Source organism: Rhinoderma darwinii, unplaced genomic scaffold (assembly GCF_050947455.1).
Source record: "Rhinoderma darwinii isolate aRhiDar2 unplaced genomic scaffold, aRhiDar2.hap1 Scaffold_684, whole genome shotgun sequence".
Taxonomy (NCBI): domain Eukaryota; kingdom Metazoa; phylum Chordata; class Amphibia; order Anura; family Rhinodermatidae; genus Rhinoderma; species Rhinoderma darwinii.
In genome coordinates this window covers 102,017-119,364 of record NW_027464243.1, presented here as the reverse complement: position 1 = coordinate 119,364, position 17,348 = coordinate 102,017, and the positions used below count along the sequence as shown (strand labels likewise).

General features: G+C 44.3%; 1 protein-coding gene across 1 annotated transcript in view; it reads left to right on the top strand.

The window, feature by feature from the left end:
- The window catches only part of SPAG17 (sperm associated antigen 17), a 158,949-nt gene that overhangs the window by 48,171 nt on the left and 93,430 nt on the right, over positions 1-17,348 (top strand). Inside the window, exons 7-11 of the mRNA XM_075849108.1 lie at positions 2,322-2,424; positions 2,848-2,966; positions 9,910-10,047; positions 14,607-14,720; positions 15,747-15,897. Of these exons, the coding sequence (XP_075705223.1) occupies positions 2,322-2,424; positions 2,848-2,966; positions 9,910-10,047; positions 14,607-14,720; positions 15,747-15,897 (625 nt within the window). The remainder of the gene's footprint in view (positions 1-2,321; positions 2,425-2,847; positions 2,967-9,909; positions 10,048-14,606; positions 14,721-15,746; positions 15,898-17,348) is intronic.

The window sequence follows — 17,348 nt, the reverse complement described above, 5'->3', positions numbered from 1 at the left end:
GGGAGATGGAGAACTAGAAGACTACTGTAAGAAGGAAAGATAGCGGGGAGGTGGAGAACTAGAAGACTACTGTAAGAAGGAAAGATAGCGAGGAGGTGGAGAACTAGAAGACTACTGTAAGAAGGAAGTATAGCGAGGAGATGGAGAGCTAGAAGACTACTGTAAGAAGGAAGGATAGCGGGGAGATGGAGAACTAGAAGACCACTGTAAGAAGGAAGGATAGCGGGGAGATGGAGAACTAGAAGACCACTGTAAGAAGGAAGGATAGCGGGGAGATGGAGAACTAGAAGACTACTGTAAGAAGGAAGGATAGCGGGGAGGTGGAGAACTAGAAGATTACTGTAAGAAGGAAGGATAGCGGGGAGGTGGAGAACTAGAAGATTACTGTAAGAAGGAAGGATAGCGGGGAGGTGGAGAACTAGAAGACTACTGTAAGAAGGAAGTATAGCGGGGAGGTGGAGAACTAGAACACTATTGTAAGAAGGAAGGATAGCGGGGAGGTGGAGAACTAGAAGACTACTGTAAGAAGGAAGGATAGCGGGGAGGTGGAGAACTAGAAGACTACTGTAAGAAGGAAGGATAGCGGGGAGGTGGAGAACTAGAAGACTACTGTAAGAAGGAAGGATAGCAGGGAGGTGGAGAACTAGAAGACTACTGTAAGAAGGAAGGATAGCGAGGAGGTGGAGAACTAGAAGACTACTGTAAGAAGGAAGGATAGCGGGGAGATGGAGAACTAGAAGACTACTGTAAGAAGGAAAGATAGCGAGGAGGAGGAGAACTAGAAGACTACTGTAAGAAGGAAGGATAGCGAGGAGGTGGGGAACTAGAAGACTACTGTAAGAAGGAAGGATAGCGGGGAGATGGAGAACTAGAAGACTACTGTAAGAAGGAAAGATAGCGAGGAGGAGGAGAACTAGAAGACTACTGTAAGAAGGAAGGATAGCGAGGAGGTGGGGAACTAGAAGACTACTGTAAGAAGGAAGGATAGCGGGGAGATGGAGAACTAGAAGACTACTGTAAGAAGGAAGGATAGCGGGGAGGAGGAGAACTAGAAGACTACTGTAAGAAGGAAGGATAGCGAGGAGGTGGGGAACTAGAAGACTACTGTAAGAAGGAAGGATAGCGGGGAGATGGAGAACTAGAAGACTACTGTAAGAAGGAAGGATAGCGGGGAGGAGGAGAACTAGAAGACTACTGTAAGAAGGAAGGATAGCGGGGAGATGGAGAACTAGAAGACTACTGTAAGAATGTTGTGGATGGAGGAATGGAAAATTGAACTTTTTTAGTTTAAAATTTACAATCCTACCAACGTGCATCACAGCAGGGATGAGGTTCTTGTTGAAGTGTCTTGGATTGAGGCTGCTCCCCCGGGAACAGGACGGCTCACAATTCTTGAGGAAGACCAAGACCCAGTCCATGTAAGTCAGTCAAGTAAAAAAAAAAGAATTGACTGAACCAAATGAAAGTTCATCCAGTAAAATTCCTTTAATCCGATATGAAAGTTGGGGCGGGACCAGAAGTGGAGGGATCACACAAGAACTCCATCAACACCCGTCAAGTAAGAAGTTCTTTAAGCAAGAATGGGACAAAATTCCAGGTGGAATTCACAAGAGGTCACAGCAGTCTCTGATAGCCCGGGTTCACATACTTTATCCCTACAAAGACATTTACAGCCGGATCACCAAAATCAGAAAACAATTTTCAGAAAAAGTTTAGAAGGGTTCACAAACTTTCAGCCACCCTATGATGATGGATTAGTGGGAATGGACATATTGGCTCCTGTAAAAAGTGAAATAAATACGCCATTACTAAATTAAATATTCTGGATTATCGTTCTGAAAAACATTGGCGAAAAATGTAAAGATAAAAATAATATTAGTTCTTACTGAGCTGCAGTATTTTATTTGAGGTTCCAGTTTAACACGATTTCTGGACTTTCGGATGCTGAACTAAATAGATTTAGCTTTTTATTCCAGAAGACCTGATACATTTTCTAAGTAGAGGGTGCAGTTACCTGGAGTGCCCTCCAGGGGCTGTAAAATAGATTGTCACATATGCTCCTCCCCTTTGTGAGCCAAGGCCACATGACCCGCCTCCCTGCAGGCTTGAGACAGAAAGAGCCCTGTTTCTACAGTCAGGGGGGCAGAGCTGATTTGGATTTCTGGGCGGAGTTAGGTCATCTTTGAGTATGATGAGTGACAGGTCCCTTTAAGGAAAAAATAAAAAATTAATTGAAGAACCCAATCTACAGGCCAGGTCCTCCGTATTCTACAAGCTTAGATGAAATGAACCCATAATGCCCAGCGCTCTTGTTCCTTTAGACCCCGGCTACACTCCTGCCATCAACTCCGTCAGGCAAAAAGAAAAGTCAAGGGGACGAGATCCATCCGACGTTCTCACTGCCACCTCCAACCCCCCCAAAAGGTATGTACAGACCAGACCGCGGTGAACCTGACAGCACCACGAGATGGTTAAAAAAAACTCCTTTCAGGTGTCTAAATAAAGCCTGCAGTGTAAAGAATGGCGGTTTTCATTCTAGTTGCTGTTGCTGCACCCAGGGACATGTCTATAATGTCTATAAGTACACGTGACTACACTTTCTCCTCTTGCCTATACTAGATATACTAAACTACAGATACACCAGGTTACAGGTTTAGAAAGCAGCGGATGTAACCATGACAACCAAAATTAAAGCCTCTATTCTTTACACTGCAGGCTGCATCCTGAGGACTAGAAAAAGGTGCAAAGTAAAAACAAGGTTTATGCATCTTTATGTCACATGTTTAATTCTATATAGAAAAACGAAAGACCCCTCATATTATTATATTTGTGTCTATATCTCCACAGAGCAGATCGAGCCTCCACCCCCGCTGGACGTGGACACCCGGTTCTACAGTGAGCTGCTGAGTGACGTCCCTGAGGACCTGCTGTCAGTACCCGTCATACTGCACTGCATGCTGGAGCAGGTACCCCCACAAGGAGAGCCATCACGCTGCATAGATCCTTCCCAGTGTAAATGTTTTCTATTAGACGATGAGGAATTCTTGCAGCTCCATCTCTGAGCAGCATTATACATTATAACCGAGGGTGGAGGGTGTGTAGATATCTGGTGTCCGGTAGGTGGAGGGTGTGTAGATATCTGATGTAGGTGGAGGGTGTGTAGATATCTGATGTCCGGTAGGTGGAGGGTGTGTAGATATCTGATGTCCGGTAGGTGGAGGGTGTGTAGATATCTGATGTCCGGTAGGTGGATGGTGTGTAGATATCTGATGTCCGGTAGGTGGAGGGTGTGTAGATATCTGATGTCCGGTAGGTGGAGGGTGTGTAGATATCTGATGTCCGGTAGGTGGAGGGTGTGTAGATATCTGATGTCCGGTAGGTGGAGGGTCTGTAGATATCTGATGTCCGGTAGGTGGAGGGTGTGTAGATATCTGATGTCCGGTAGGTGGAGGGTGTGTAGATATCTGATGTCCGGTAGGTGGAGGGTGTGTAGATATCTGATGTCCGGTAGGTGGAGGGTGTGTAGATGTCTGATGTCTGGTAGGTGGAGGGTGTGTAGATATCTGATGTCCGGTAGGTGGAGGGTGTGTAGATATCTGATGTCCGGTAGGTGGAGGGTGTGTAGATATCTGATGTCCGGTAGGTGGAGGGTGTGTAGATATCTGATGTCCGGTAGGTGGAGGGTGTGTAGATATCTGATGTCCGGTAGGTGGAGGGTGTGTAGATATCTGATGTCCGGTAGGTGGATGGTGTGTAGATATCTGATGTCCGGTAGGTGGAGGGTGTGTAGATATCTGATGTCCGGTAGGTGGAGGGTGTGTAGATATCTGATGTCCGGTAGGTGGAGGGTGTGTAGATATCTGATGTCCGGTAGGTGGAGGGTGTGTAGATATCTGATGTCCGGTAGGTGGAGGGTGTGTAGATGTCTGATGTCCGGTAGGTGGAGGGTGTGTAGATATCTGATGTCCGGTAGGTGGAGGGTGTGTAGATATCTGATGTCCGGTAGGTGGAGGGTGTGTAGATATCTGATCTCCGGTAGGTGGAGGGTGTGTAGATATTTGATGTCCGGTAGGTGGAGGGTGTGTAGATATCTGATGTAGGTGGAGGGTGTGTAGATATCTGATGTCCGGTAGGTGGAGGGTGTGTAGATATCTGGTGTCCGGTAGGTGGAGGGTGTGTAGATATCTGATGTCCGGTAGGTGGAGGGTGTGTAGATATCTGATGTCCGGTAGGTGGAGGGTGTGTAGATATCTGATGTCCGGTAGGTGGAGGGTGTGTAGGTATCTGATGTCCGGTAGGTGGAAGGTGTGTAGATATCTGATGTCCGGTAGGTGGAGGGTGTGTAGATATCTGATCTCCGGTAGGTGGAGGGTGTGTAGATATTTGATGTCCGGTAGGTGGAGGGTGTGTAGATATCTGATGTAGGTGGAGGGTGTGTAGATATCTGGTGTCCGGTAGGTGGAGGGTGTGTAGATATCTGATGTAGGTGGAGGGTGTGTAGATATCTGATGTCCGGTAGGTGGAGGGTGTGTAGATATCTGATGTCCGGTAGGTGGAGGGTGTGTAGATATCTGATCTCCGGTAGGTGGAGGGTGTGTAGATATTTGATGTCCGGTAGGTGGAGGGTGTGTAGATATCTGATGTAGGTGGAGGGTGTGTAGATATCTGGTGTCCGGTAGGTGGAGGGTGTGTAGATGTCTGATGTCCGGTAGGTGGAGGGTGTGTAGATATCTGGTGTCTGGTAGGTGGAGGGTGTGTAGATATCTGATCTCCGGTAGGTGGAGGGTGTGTAGATATTTGATGTCCGGTAGGTGGAGGGTGTGTAGATATCTGATGTAGGTGGAGGGTGTGTAGATATCTGGTGTCCGGTAGGTGGAGGGTGTGTAGATGTCTGATGTCCGGTAGGTGGATGGTGTGTAGATATCTGATGTCTGGTAGGTGGAGGGTGTGTAGATATCTGGTGTCCGGTAGGTGGAGGGTGTGTAGATATCTGGTGTCCGGTAGGTAGAGGGTGTGTAGATATCTGATGTCCGGTAGGTGGAGGGTGTGTAGATATCTAATGTCCGGTAGGTGGATGGTGTGTAGATATCTGATGTCCGGTAGGTGGAGGGTGTGTAGATGTCTGATGTCCGGTAGGTGGAGGGTGTGTAGATATCTGATGTCCGGTAGGTGGAGGGTGTGTAGATATCTGATGTCCGGTAGGTGGAGGGTGTGTAGATATCTGATGTAGGTGGAGGGTGTGTAGATATCTGGTGTCCGGTAGGTGGAGGGTGTGTAGATATCTGATGTCCGGTAGGTGGAGGGTGTGTAGATATCTGATGTCCGGTAGGTGGAGGGTGTGTAGGTATCTGATGTCAGGTAGGTGGAGGGTGTGTAGATATCTGATGTCCGGTAGGTGGAGGGTGTGTAGATATCTGGTGTCCGGTAGGTGGAGGGTGTGTAGATATCTGATGTCCGGTAGGTGGAGGGTGTGTAGATATCTGATGTCCGGTAGGTGGATGGTGTGTAGATATCTGATGTCCGGTAGGTGGAGGGTGTGTAGATATCTGATGTCCGGTAGGTGGAGGGTGTGTAGATATCTGATGTAGGTGGAGGGTGTGTAGATATCTGGTGTCCGGTAGGTGGAGGGTGTGTAGATATCTGATGTCCGGTAGGTGGAGGGTGTGTAGATATCTGATCTCCGGTAGGTGGAGGGTGTGTAGATATTTGATGTCCGGTAGGTGGAGGGTGTGTAGATATCTGATGTAGGTGGAGGGTGTGTAGATATCTGGTGTCCGGTAGGTGGAGGGTGTGTAGATATCTGATGTAGGTGGAGGGTGTGTAGATATCTGATGTCCGGTAGGTGGAGGGTGTGTAGATATCTGATGTCCGGTAGGTGGAGGGTGTGTAGATATCTGATCTCCGGTAGGTGGAGGGTGTGTAGATATTTGATGTCCGGTAGGTGGAGGGTGTGTAGATATCTGATGTAGGTGGAGGGTTTGTAGATATCTGGTGTCCGGTAGGTGGAGGGTGTGTAGATATCTGATGTCCGGTAGGTGGAGGGTGTGTAGATGTCTGATGTCTGGTAGGTGGAGGGTGTGTAGATATCTGGTGTCTGGTAGGTGGAGGGTGTGTAGATATCTGATGTAGGTGGAGGGTGTGTAGATATCTGATGTCCGGTAGGTGGAGGGTGTGTAGATATCTGATGTCCGGTAGGTGGAGGGTGTGTAGATATCTGATCTCCGGTAGGTGGAGGGTGTGTAGATATTTGATGTCCGGTAGGTGGAGGGTGTGTAGATATCTGATGTAGGTGGAGGGTGTGTAGATATCTGGTGTCCGGTAGGTGGAGGGTGTGTAGATGTCTGATGTCCGGTAGGTGGAGGGTGTGTAGATATCTGGTGTCTGGTAGGTGGAGGGTGTGTAGATATCTGATCTCCGGTAGGTGGAGGGTGTGTAGATATTTGATGTCCGGTAGGTGGAGGGTGTGTAGATATCTGATGTAGGTGGAGGGTGTGTAGATATCTGGTGTCCGGTAGGTGGAGGGTGTGTAGATGTCTGATGTCCGGTAGGTGGATGGTGTGTAGATATCTGATGTCTGGTAGGTGGAGGGTGTGTAGATATCTGGTGTCCGGTAGGTGGAGGGTGTGTAGATATCTGGTGTCCGGTAGGTAGAGGGTGTGTAGATATCTGATGTCCGGTAGGTGGAGGGTGTGTAGATATCTAATGTCCGGTAGGTGGATGGTGTGTAGATATCTGATGTCCGGTAGGTGGAGGGTGTGTAGATGTCTGATGTCCGGTAGGTGGAGGGTGTGTAGATATCTGATGTCCGGTAGGTGGAGGGTGTGTAGATATCTGATGTCCGGTAGGTGGAGGGTGTGTAGATATCTGATGTAGGTGGAGGGTGTGTAGATATCTGGTGTCCGGTAGGTGGAGGGTGTGTAGATATCTGATGTCCGGTAGGTGGAGGGTGTGTAGATATCTGATGTCCGGTAGGTGGAGGGTGTGTAGGTATCTGATGTCAGGTAGGTGGAGGGTGTGTAGATATCTGATGTCCGGTAGGTGGAGGGTGTGTAGATATCTGGTGTCCGGTAGGTGGAGGGTGTGTAGATATCTGATGTCCGGTAGGTGGAGGGTGTGTAGATATCTGATGTCCGGTAGGTGGATGGTGTGTAGATATCTGATGTCCGGTAGGTGGAGGGTGTGTAGATATCTGATGTCCGGTAGGTGGAGGGTGTGTAGATATCTGATGTAGGTGGAGGGTGTGTAGATATCTGGTGTCCGGTAGGTGGAGGGTGTGTAGATATCTGATGTCCGGTAGGTGGAGGGTGTGTAGATATCTGATCTCCGGTAGGTGGAGGGTGTGTAGATATTTGATGTCCGGTAGGTGGAGGGTGTGTAGATATCTGATGTAGGTGGAGGGTGTGTAGATATCTGGTGTCCGGTAGGTGGAGGGTGTGTAGATATCTGATGTAGGTGGAGGGTGTGTAGGTATCTGATGTCCGGTAGGTGGAGGGTGTGTAGATATCTGATGTCCGGTAGGTGGAGGGTGTGTAGATATCTGATCTCCGGTAGGTGGAGGGTGTGTAGATATTTGATGTCCGGTAGGTGGAGGGTGTGTAGATATCTGATGTAGGTGGAGGGTTTGTAGATATCTGGTGTCCGGTAGGTGGAGGGTGTGTAGATATCTGATGTCCGGTAGGTGGAGGGTGTGTAGATGTCTGATGTCTGGTAGGTGGAGGGTGTGTAGATATCTGGTGTCTGGTAGGTGGAGGGTGTGTAGATATCTGATGTAGGTGGAGGGTGTGTAGATATCTGATGTCCGGTAGGTGGAGGGTGTGTAGATGTCTGATGTCCGGTAGGTGGAGGGTGTGTAGATATCTGATGTCCGGTAGGTGGAGGGTGTGTAGATATCTGGTGTCCGGTAGGTGGAGGGTGTGTAGATATCTGATGTCCGGTAGGTGGAGGGTGTGTAGATATCTGGTGTCCGGTAGGTGGAGGGTGTGTAGATGTCTGGTGTCCGGTAAGTGGAGGGTGTGTAGATATCTGATGTCCAGTAGGTGGAGGGTGTGTAGATGTCTGATGTCCGGTAGGTGGAGGGTGTGTAGATGTCTGATGTCCGGTAGGTGGAGGGTGTGTAGATGTCTGATGTCCGGTAGGTTGAGGGTGTGTAGATATCTGATGTCCGGTAGGTGGAGGGTGTGTAGATATCTGGTGTCCGGTAAGTGGAGGGTGTGTAGATATCTGATGTCCGGTAGGTGGAGGGTGTGTAGATATCTGATGTCCGGTAGGTGGAGGGTGTGTAGATATCTGATGTCCGGTAGGTGGAGGGTGTGTAGATATCTGGTGTCCGGTAAGTGAAGGGTGTGTAGATATCTGATGTCCGGTAGGTGGAGGGTGTGTAGATATCTGATGTAGGTGGAGGGTGTGTAGATATCTGATGTCCGGTAGGTGGAGGGTGTGTAGATATCTGATGTCCGGTAGGTGGAGGGTGTGTAGATATCTGATGTCCGGTAGGTGGAGGGTGTGTAGATATCTGATGTCCGGTAGGTGGAGGGTGTGTAGATATCTGATCTCCGGTAGGTGGATGGTGTGTAGATATCTGATGTCCGGTAGGTGGAGGGTGTGTAGATATCTGATGTCCGGTAGGTGGAGGGTGTGTAGATATCTGATGTCCGGTAGGTGGAGGGTGTGTAGATATCTGATGTCCGGTAGGTGGAGGGTGTGTAGATATCTGATGTCCGGTAGGTGGAGGGTGTGTAGATATCTGATGTCCGGTAGGTGGAGGGTGTGTAGATATCTGATGTCCGGTAGGTGGAGGGTGTGTAGATATCTGATGTCCGGTAGGTGGAGGGTGTGTAGATATCTGATGTCCGGTAGGTGGAGGGTGTGTAGATATCTGATGTCCGGTAGGTGGAGGGTGTGTAGGTATCTGATGTCCGGTATGTGGAGGGTGTGTAGATATCTGATGTCCGGTAGGTGGAGGGTGTGTAGATATCTGGTGTCCGGTAGGTGGAGGGTGTGTAGGTATCTGATGTCCGGTAGGTGGAGGGTGTGTAGATATCCGATGTCCGGTAGGTGGAGGGTGTGTAGATATCTGGTGTCCGGTAGGTGGAGGGTGTGTAGATATCTGATGTCCGGTAGGTGGAGGGTGTGTAGATATCTGATGTCCGGTAGGTGGAGGGTGTGTAGATATCTGATGTCCGGTAGGTGGAGGGTGTGTAGATATCTGATGTCCGGTAGGTGGAGGGTGTGTAGATATCTGATGTCCGGTAGGTGGAGGGTGTGTAGATATCTGATGTCCGGTAGGTGGAGGGTGTGTAGATATCTGATGTCCGGTAGGTGGAGGGTGTGTAGATATCTGATGTCCGGTAGGTGGAGGGTGTGTAGGTATCTGATGTCCGGTATGTGGAGGGTGTGTAGATATCTGATGTCCGGTAGGTGGAGGGTGTGTAGATATCTGGTGTCCGGTAGGTGGAGGGTGTGTAGGTATCTGATGTCCGGTAGGTGGAGGGTGTGTAGATATCCGATGTCCGGTAGGTGGAGGGTGTGTAGATATCTGATGTCCGGTAGGTAGAGGGTGTGTAGATATCTGATGTCCGGTAGGTGGAGGGTGTGTAGATATCTGATGTCCGGTAGGTGGATGGTGTGTAGATATCTGGTGTCCGGTAGGTGGAGGGTGTGTAGATATCTGGTGTCCGGTAGGTGGAGGGTGTGTAGATATCTGATGTCCAGTATAGGGTAACTTTGGCGGTGTGATGTGGCGTTAATGCCAGTTATGCCACATAAATCTAATTTGTATTGCACGACTGGCCCAGATTACACCACCAAAGTCTTTATGTAGTGATAGGGTTAGACTGTTCGCTCGTCGGGCCAGACAATCAACGTCTACGTAAAGAAATTCATTGTGACTAAGTTTTACATCTGTGATAGGTTGTTGCAACTGAAAAAGGTCTAATACCTCCAAGTGAGATGATGCCGGACCCCCGAGCAGACGGCCTGGACCCCTCCATTGCTGAGCACTTTGTATCAGTCCTGGATTCACTGTCCCTCTCGGAGAAAGAGAAGAAGGTAACTGCGGGGGGATCTGGTCGGCGCGGACCTGGCGCTCCCTTTGTAAATGACAGTAAGATCAGGAAAATGATCATTAGAGACAGGACTGAGAGGATCGTGCTGTGTACCTCATACCATACTAACAACCGTACAGTGCCAAAATAATCCATACAGTGCTGATATAATCCATACAGTGCCGAAATAATCCATACAGTGCCGAAATAATCCATACAGTGCCGAAATAATCCAAAGAGTGCCGAAACAATCCATAGAATGACGAAATAATCCATACAGTGCCGAAATGATAATGCGATGGAGTGCCTAATAATACCATTGCCATACAGTTCCTAATTAACAGCGCTATATAGTGTGTGACTCAATAATACAGTACCAAATAATAACACTGGTGAAATAATGGGACCATACAGTAAAGTGCTTACAGTTTATGGATAAATAGTACTATTATTCAGTACCCAAATATACCATACACTGCCAGGTATGTAATACCACTGTACAAGGCTGCATAATAGTGCCATACAGTGCTCGAATAGTTCTTTATAGTGTACGGCTAAATAATACCATCCAAAATTATCAGTGTCCAAGTAATAGTGCTATATTGTGTATGACTAAATAATACCAGCATTCAGTGCCCAATAATATTCTCCAATAATTGTGATATATAGAATATGATGTAAAAACAGTGCTCAATAATAACAGTGCCATACAATGCTCAATAATAACAGTGCCATACAATGCTCAATAATAACAGTGCCGTACAATGCTCAATAATAACAGTGCCATACAGTGCTCAATAATAACAGTGCCATACAGTGCTCAATAATAACAGTGCCATACAATGCTCAATAATAACAGTGCCATACAATGCTCAATAATAACAGTGCCATACAATGCTCAATAATAACAGTGCCGTACAATGCTCAATAATAACAGTGCCATACAATGCTCAATAATAACAGTGCCATACAGTGCTCAATAATAACAGTGCCATACAATGCTCAATAATAACAGTGCCATACAGTGCTCAATAATAACAGTGCCATACAATGCTCAATAATAACAGTGCCGTACAATGCTCAATAATAACAGTGCCATACAATGCTCAATAATAACAGTGCCGTACAATGCTCAATAATAACAGTGCCGTACAATGCTCAATAATAACAGTGCCATACAATGCTCAATAATAACAGTGCCATACAATGCTCAATAATAACAGTGCCATACAATGCTCAATAATAACAGTGCCGTACAATGCTCAATAATAACAGTGCCGTACAATGCTCAATAACAACAGTGCCGTACAATGCTCAATAATAACAGTGCCATACAATGCTCAATAATAACAGTGCCATACAGTGCTCAATAATAACAGTGCCATACAATGCTCAATAATAACAGTGCCATACAATGCTAAATAATAACAGTGCCGTACAATGCTCAATAATAACAGTGCCATACAATGCTCAATAATAACAGTGCCATACAGTGCTCAATAATAACAGTGCCATACAATGCTCAATAATAACAGTGCCATACAGTGCTCAATAATAACAGTGCCATACAATGCTCAATAATAACAGTGCCATACAATGCTCAATAATAACAGTGCCGTACAATGCTCAATAATAACAGTGCCATACAATGCTCAATAATAACAGTGCCATACAATGCTCAATAATAACAGTGCCATACAATGCTCAATAATAACAGTGCCATACAATGCTCAATAATAACAGTGCCATACAGTGCTCAATAATAACAGTGCCGTACAATGCTCAATAATAACAGTGCCATACAATGCTCAATAATAACAGTGCCATACAATGCTCAATAATAACAGTGCCGTACAATGCTCAATAATAACAGTGCCATACAATGCTCAATAATAACAGTGCCGTACAATGCTCAATAATAACAGTGCCGTACAGTGCTCAATAATAACAGTGCCATACAATGCTCAATAATAACAGTGCCATACAATGCTCAATAATAACAGTGCCATACAATGCTCAATAATAACAGTGCCATACAATGCTCAATAATAACAGTGCCGTACAATGCTCAATAATAACAGTGCCATACAATGCTCAATAATAACAGTGCCATACAATGCTCAATAATAACAGTGACGTACAATGCTCAATAATAACAGTGCCATACAGTGCTCAATAATAACAGTGCCATACAGTGCTCAATAATAACAGTGCCATACAATGCTCAATAATAACAGTGCCATACAGTGCTCAATAATAACAGTGCCATACAATGCTCAATAATAACAGTGCCGTACAGTGCTCAATAATAACAGTGCCATACAATGCTCAATAATAACAGTGCCATACAATGCTCAATAATAACAGTGCCATACAATGCTCAATAATAACAGTGCCGTACAGTGCTCAATAATAACAGTGCCATACAGTGCTCAATAATAACAGTGCCATACAATGCTGAATAATAACAGTGCCATACAATGCTGAATAATAACAGTGCCGTACAGTGCTCAATAATAACAGTGCCGTACAATGCTCAATAATAACAGTGCCATACAATGCTCAATAATAACAGTGCCATACAGTGCTCAATAATAACAGTGCCGTACAATGCTCAATAATAACAGTGCCATACAGTGCTCAATAATAACAGTGCCGTACAATGCTCAATAATAACAGTGCCATACAGTGCTCAATAATAACAGTGCCATACAATGCTCAATAATAACAGTGCCATACAATGCTCAATAATAACAGTGCCGTACAATGCTCAATAATAACAGTGCCGTACAATGCTCAATAATAACAGTGCCATACAATGCTCAATAATAACAGTGCCATACAGTGCTCAATAATAACAGTGCCGTACAATGCTCAATAACAACAGTGCCGTACAATGCTCAATAATAACAGTGCCGTACAATGCTCAATAATAACAGTGCCGTACAATGCTCAATAATAACAGTGCCGTACAATGCTCAATAATAACAGTGCCATACAATGCTCAATAATAACAGTGCCATACAATGCTCAATAATAACAGTGCCATACAGTGCTCAATAATAACAGTGCCATACAATGCTCAATAATAACAGTGCCGTACAATGCTCAATAATAACAGTGCCATACAATGCTCAATAATAACAGTGCCGTACAATGCTCAATAATAACAGTGCCGTACAATGCTCAATAATAACAGTGCCATACAATGCTCAATAATAACAGTGCCATACAATGCTCAATAATAACAGTGCCATACAATGCTCAATAATAACAGTGCCGTACAATGCTCAATAATAACAGTGCCGTACAATGCTCAATAATAACAGTGCCGTACAATGCTCAATAATAACAGTGCCGTACAATGCTCAATAATAACAGTGCCATACAATGCTCAATAATAACAGTGCCATACAATGCTCAATAATAACAGTGCCATACAGTGCTCAATAATAACAGTGCCATACAGTGCTCAATAATAACAGTGCCATACAGTGCTCAATAATAACAGTGCCATACAATGCTCAATAATAACAGTGCCATACAGTGCTCAATAATAACAGTGCCGTACAATGCTCAATAATAACAGTGCCGTACAGTGCTCAATAATAACAGTGCCATACAATGCTCAATAATAACAGTGCCATACAATGCTCAATAATAACAGTGCCATACAATGCTCAATAATAACAGTGCCGTACAATGCTCAATAATAACAGTGCCATACAATGCTCAATAATAACAGTGCCATACAATGCTCAATAATAACAGTGCCGTACAATGCTCAATAATAACAGTGCCGTACAATGCTCAATAATAACAGTGCCATACAATGCTCAATAATAACAGTGCCATACAATGCTCAATAATAACAGTGCCATACAGTGCTCAATAATAACAGTGCCATACAATGCTCAATAATAACAGTGCCATACAATGCTCAATAATAACAGTGCCATACAGTGCTCAATAATAACAGTGCCATACAATGCTCAATAATAACAGTGCCATACAATGCTCAATAATAACAGTGCCATACAATGCTCAATAATAACAGTGCCATACAGTGCTCAATAATAACAGTGCCATACAGTGCTCAATAATAACAGTGCCATACAATGCTCAATAATAACAGTGCCATACAATGCTCAATAATAACAGTGCCATACAATGCTCAATAATAACAGTGCCATACAATGCTCAATAATAACAGTGCCATACAATGCTCAATAATAACAGTGCCATACAATGCTCAATAATAACAGTGCCGTACAATGCTCAATAATAACAGTGCCATACAATGCTCAATAATAACAGTGCCGTACAATGCTCAAATTGTCGTGCTTTATAGTGTATGATTAAATAATACCACCATGTATAACCCAAAAACATTGTCATTGAGTACCCAGTAATTGTGCTACAGTATATATAGTTTGTGGCTTTGTAGTGGGGCCTCATAGTGCCAAATATAACAGTGCCCAATATTAACACTGTCGTACGGGCCCCCACCCCAATCTGCTCAGAATGGGGGAATTCACATTATTTTTAATTTATACACCACAGAACCTGTATAACATCTTCCTAGTGAATGACAAAAAAGAGAAGATCACCGAAACCCGGGGACCTCGTCTGCTCAGATTCCACGACAAGATCAGGGAGAGAAGTCACCAGGTGCAGGTACGATGCAGTACTGGACATCTATAGTGACCGGGGTACAGGACTGGACATCTATAGTGACCGTAGAACAGGACTGGACATCTATAGTGACCGGGGTACAGGACTGGACATCTATAGTGACCGGGGTACAGGACTGCACATCTATAGTGACAGGGGTACAGGACTGGACATCTATAGTGACCGGAGTACCGGACTGGACATATATTGTGACCGCGGTGCCCGACTGTACATCTATAGTGACCGGAGTACAGTACTGGACATCTATAGTGACCGGGGTACAGTACTGGACAACTATAGTGACCGGGGTACAGGACTGGACATCTATAGTGACCGGGGTACAGGACTGGACATCTATAGTGACCGGGGTACAGGACTGGACATCTATAGTGACCGGGGTACAGGACTGGACATCTATAGTGACCGGGGTACAGGACTGGACATCTATAGTGACCGGAGTACCGGACTGGAAATATATTGTGACCGGGGTACAGTACTGGACATCTATAGTGACCGGAGTACCGGACTGGACATATATTGTGACCGCGGTGCCCGACTGTACATCTATAGTGACCGGAGTACAGTAGTGGACATCTATAGTGACCGGGGTACAGTACTGGACATCTATAGTGACCGGGGTACAGGACTGGACATCTATAGTGACCGGGGTACAGGACTGGACATCTATAGTGACCGGGGTACAGGACTGGACATATATAGTGACCGGGGTACAGGACTGGACATCTATAGTGACCGGAGTACAGGACTGGACATCTATAGTGACCGGGGTACAGGACTGGACATCTATAGTGACCGGGGTACAGGACTGGACATCTATAGTGACCGGAGAACAGGACTGGACATCTATAGTGACCGGGGTACAGGACTGGACATCTATAGTGACCGGAGTACAGTACTGGACATCTATAGTGACTGGAGTACTGGACTGGACATCTATAGTGACCAGGATAATGAACGTATATAAAACAAATGAAAGAAAAATGAACTTCTACTTTTGTTTTCTGTCAGGTTTCTAAGACAATTAATCCAATTAAACTAGAAGAAATAATGCTAGAAAAGCTTCCAGTAGTGCAGCACCTACATATTCACCACCTGCCCCCCGAGATCAACACCCGGAGACTGGCCCAGATACACGAGCTCATGCACTACTGCAATACAGGTAATTATTACACTGATCATGTGCTGATATATAACACAGGTAATTATTACACTGATCATGTGCTGATATATAACACTGGTAATTATTACACTGATCATGTGCTGATATATAACACTGGTAATTATTACACTGATCATGTGCTGATATATAACACAGGTAATTATTACACTGATCATGTACTGATATATAACACTGGTAATTATTACACTGATCATGTGCTGATATATAACACTGGTAATTATTACACTGATCATGTGCTGATATATAACACAGGTAATTATTACACTGATCATGTGCTGATATATAACACAGGTAATTATTACACTGATCATGTGCTGATATATAACACAGGTAATTATTACACTGATCATGTACTGATATATAACACTGGTAATTATTACACTGATCATGTGCTGATATATAACACTGGTAATTATTACACTGATCATGTGCTGATATATAACACTGGTAATTATTACACTGATCATGTGCTGATATATAACACTGGTAATTATTACACTGATCATGTACTGATATATAACACAGGTAATTATTACACTGATCATGTACTGATATATAACACTGGTAATTATTACACTGATCATGTGCTGATATATAACACAGGTAATTATTACACTGATCATGTACTGATATATAACACTGGTAATTATTACACTGATCATGTGCTGATATATAACACTGGTAATTATTACACTGATCATGTGCTGATATATAACACAGGTAATTATTACACTGATCATGTGCTGATATATAACACAGGTAATTATTACACTGATCATGTACTGATATATAACACTGGTAATTATTACACTGATCATGTGCTGATATATAACACTGGTAATTATTACACTGATCATGTGCTGATATATAACACTGGTAATTATTACACTGATCATGTGCTGATATATAACAGGTAATTATTACACTGATCATGTACTGATATATAACACAGGTAATTATTACACTGATCATGTGCTGATATATAACACTGGTAATTATTACACTGATCATGTGCTGATATATAACACTGGTAATTATTACACTGATCATGTGCTGATATATAACACTGGTAATTATTACACTGATCATGTGCTGATATATAACAGGTAATTATTACACTGATCATGTGCTGATATATAACACTGGTAATTATTACACTGATCATGTACTGATATATAACACAGGTAATTATTACACTGATCATGTACTGATATATAACACAGGTAATTATTACACTGATCATGTACTGATATATAACACAGGTAATTATTACACTGATCATGTACTGATATATAACACTGGTAATTATTACACTGATCATGTGCTGATATATAACACAGGTAATTATTACACTGATCATGTGCTGATATATAACACTGGTAATTATTACACTGATCATGTGCTGATATATAACACTGGTAATTATTACA